General features: G+C 44.3%; 1 protein-coding gene across 2 annotated transcripts in view; it reads left to right on the plus strand.

Annotated features, from left to right (window-relative positions):
* Snupn (snurportin 1) overlaps positions 1–2,998 on the plus strand; it is a 34,557-nt gene extending 31,559 nt beyond the window's left edge. For both annotated transcript variants that reach the window (XM_026779392.1, XM_013346167.2), the window contains exons 8-9: positions 649–729; positions 2,479–2,998. In XM_026779392.1, the coding sequence (XP_026635193.1) occupies positions 649–729; positions 2,479–2,790 (393 nt within the window). In that variant the 3' untranslated portion in view covers positions 2,791–2,998. The remainder of the gene's footprint in view (positions 1–648; positions 730–2,478) is intronic.
* Positions 2,999–3,609: the final 611 nt, after the last annotated feature.

Here is a 3,609-nt window from a genome sequence, read left to right on the forward strand (position 1 = left end):
GGATTAAAGGCGTGCGCCACCACCGCCTGGCTCTGGGTGATTCTTTTCTAAGCCTTTTCCAGGATACTCAGCTGGTTTCTGCCTCTTCTAGGCACTGCCTGGTCTCAGAGCCTTCTTTGCAGAGTTTGCACTTTTGATCTGAGAGAGATGCTCAGCATTTATTGTTTACTCTGTCAGCATAACAGGGCCTAGTTCATCTGGTCAACTTTAGGGACGCCCTGAGTTGTTTACCCATTTACGGAGCTTCCCTGTGTGATAGAATATTTCAATATACAGCAACCTATTAGCATTTTTTAGAGACAAGGATTTCACTGTATAGCCCAGGCTGGCCTGGAGCTTGTTATGTAAACCAGACTAGCTTAGATCTCTGTGAGTAGTACCTGGGACTTGGTGAAACACATACTTCTAAACTGTTCTTAGGGTGCTGGAAGTGGGGTCTAAGCATTTGAATTTCTTTCTATTCCTTCCCCCCATTTTAAAGACTGGATTGATAGCTTAGGTTGACCTTGAAACTCCAAACTCACAGTGATTTTCCTGCCTCAGCTTCCCGAGTACTGGGAAGCAAAAGTTATTTGATAAAGTTTTCAGTCATTAGAGCTAGTATCATCTGAAACATGTACTAACTCTTTGATCTCATTTATATTTCAGTTTAAATTTGTGGGGCTAAAGAATTTCCCATGTACCCCCGAGAGCCTGTGTAAAGTGCTGTCTATGGATTTTCCTTTTGAGGTAATGAAACCATTGTCTATTGCTCTGACATGATTATAGGACACAAGGAGACCGGGGTACACGAATCTTAACAGAGCCTCTGATTTTGCTCTGTCTAAGCATCAAAACAGGGCTGAAAAATACTTTTTTTTGCTGAAAATGAATTCTAAGTAAGTGTTGTTGCTGCTCTCCAGAGCCGCAGCCTTATCTCCACTAAAGTCAACACCAGCATTGAATAGTCTCCAGCACCCCAGGAAACGGGCCTAGAGAAGAGCAGAGGATCCCTCCATCCTGGGTCATCATTGTGTGCCTTGTTTGACTGCCATGGCAGGTTGTAAAGGCATATGGGCATATGTGGCTGACTGACCCCCACAGATGTTTGAACCTCTGATTCTTTTTTGATCAGACCACCGATGGCTCCAAGGATAACGGTGTTTACTAATCAGTGGTATGGTGGGAGGGCCAGCTCCTTTACTTTGTCCATACTTCCATGTATTAGCACTGAAACTCTCCTGTCCCCAGGAACTCCTGGGACAGTCTTTTATCATCCTCAGAGCCTGCAGTTACTCTCTTGGCTTAACAAGCAAAGTTTTCTTTGCTATCATCCTTTTTAAAATTCTGCCCAGTCATAGTCAAATGTATTTAATTTGTGAAGGATCCCAGCTTTCTGGATAAGGAAATGCTTCATTTCTGGGATCAATTAAGAAGGTGGTAGGAGCACTATCTTTATTTGTAACTCTTAGAGCTTTTTAGGGGTGAGTCACAAAGGAGAAAGATGGGCTGCAGAGGTTTTCCCGTCTAGAAGAATGGAGTTTCCCAGAATGTGGCTCCTGGCAGTCTAGGGGGAGGTCTAGGCAGCAACAACAGCTTGGGCAGCAGAGCCTCTGAACAGGATTGTTCCTGTGTCAGTCTGTGCGTTGGTGGAGCTACCTAGATCTCTTGCTCTTATCCCATATGAGGAGCTCAGCCTTACTATCGAGACTTTGTGGTGGTAGAAAGAACCCAGAATGTGGGGAGAGAAGACATAGACTCAGGTTGAATTCCTGCTTCATACTTTGCATCTTTACAGAGGTGCCTAGAACTTTCTATATTGAAAAACCCCATCTCTAAAAAAGTAAAACAATGGGTAGAAAGCATTTTGTAAGTGGAACAGTGTTCTTTTTTTAATTTTTGTTTTGTTTTTGTTTAGAGCTCCCCTTTCCCTTTTTTTGGGGGGGGGGCGAGATGGTTTCACTATATAGCTCAGTTTGTTTGATCTTCAACTTGATCCCTACTTCAACCTACAGAGTTCTGGGGTTATAGGAATGTACTGCCAATTCTAGCCCCAGCCCTTTCTTTAAGAAGCTTCATATGAGCCGGGCGATGGTGGCGCACGCCTTTAATCCCAGCACTCGGGAGGCAGAGGCAGGCGGATCTCTGTGAGTTCGAGACCAGCCTGGTCTACAGAGCTAGTTCCAGGACAGGCTCCAAAGCCACAGAGAAACCCTGTCTCGAAAAACCAAAAAAAAAAAAAAAAAGAAAAAGAAAGAAGAAAGAAAGAAAAATTGCCTGGGCCTGGCTGCACATTCCTTTAATCCCATCACTTAGAAGGCAGAGGCTGGTGGATCTTTGTGAGTTCAAGGCCAGACTGGTCTACAGAGATGGGCTTTGTAATAGACAAGACCTAGTTTTCCAGCAATAACAAAAGGACCCAGAAGAGCTGCCTCTGTGTGGTTGTCTTTGAAATATGTGGCCTACAGTCATTCTGATTCCTGATTTTTCCTCTTATAGGTAGATGGACTCCTCTTCTACCATAAACAGACCCACTATAGCCCTGGGAGTACTCCCTTGGTGGGCTGGCTGCGCCCCTACATGGTGTCAGATATTCTAGGTGTAGCTGTGCCAGCTGGCCCACTGACCACCAAGCCAGAATATGCTGGGCACCAACTCCAACAGATTATTGAGCACAAGAGGAGCCATGAGGACATGAAGGATAAACTCACACACAAGACTTCTGAGAATGGGCACTATGAGCTGGAGCACCTATCTACTCCCAAGCTGAAGAGTCCTCCCCACAGCCCTGGGAACCTCATGGACAACTAAAGAGGATAGCCCATGAAAGACTGGGGAGGAGGACAGTGGTAATGGCAATAGGTGATCTTATTTCAGAGTGCACTTTCCAAACCCACCCTGCTGGAAATTTGGCTCAGACTGTTGGGGATGAATCCCTATTGGATGGAGTAGATCTTAATATCTCTTTGCTGCGGTATGTACATCCCAGGTCCACAATGTAAATATATGTGATTCTTAAGAAAAAGGTTGCTTGTGATTATTTTGTTTTATTTTTGTGATTATTAAGATTTAGCTATCTCCTCCCCCTTCCCCTTACTCCCTAGGATACTTATGGCATGACTATTCAAATCTTGACCCATTTCACCTTTCTTAGCACTTGAACATTCTGCTGAGTTTCCAGTTGCTGCTGTTGGTAATGCCATTTTCTGAAAGGTCTTACCAGGAACTGCAGTTCTTGGTATTTGAATATGTTCCTTCTTCTAAGAAAAGAAGTGTGATTTTTCTACGGTTTAGACCTTCCCAGAGATAAAATGCTAATGGGGTTCATTTACTTTAAGAAATGGTAGGGCCCCTATTAAGAGATAAACCCTGCGCCATGCCTGAGATATGGGCTATAAAGGTAGACAAGACCTTGAGGGGTGTGCCCTGCAGTGAGGAAATAACCTCATAGTGTGTAGAGTGTGGTAATATGATTGCTTTAGTGCAGAGATGTACCTAGTTTAGAGGGAAAGGAAGAGCATGAGATTTCACAGAAGAGGATGGAGCTGGGCTAAGGCTATGGGGAAGGACCTAGTGTATTTTGCAGACCAGGAAGAAAGCAGGTCCTCAAAGATTTAGATGTTATGTAGC

This window comes from Microtus ochrogaster, chromosome 5, assembly GCF_000317375.1.
Source record: "Microtus ochrogaster isolate Prairie Vole_2 chromosome 5, MicOch1.0, whole genome shotgun sequence".
Lineage (NCBI taxonomy): Eukaryota > Metazoa > Chordata > Mammalia > Rodentia > Cricetidae > Microtus > Microtus ochrogaster.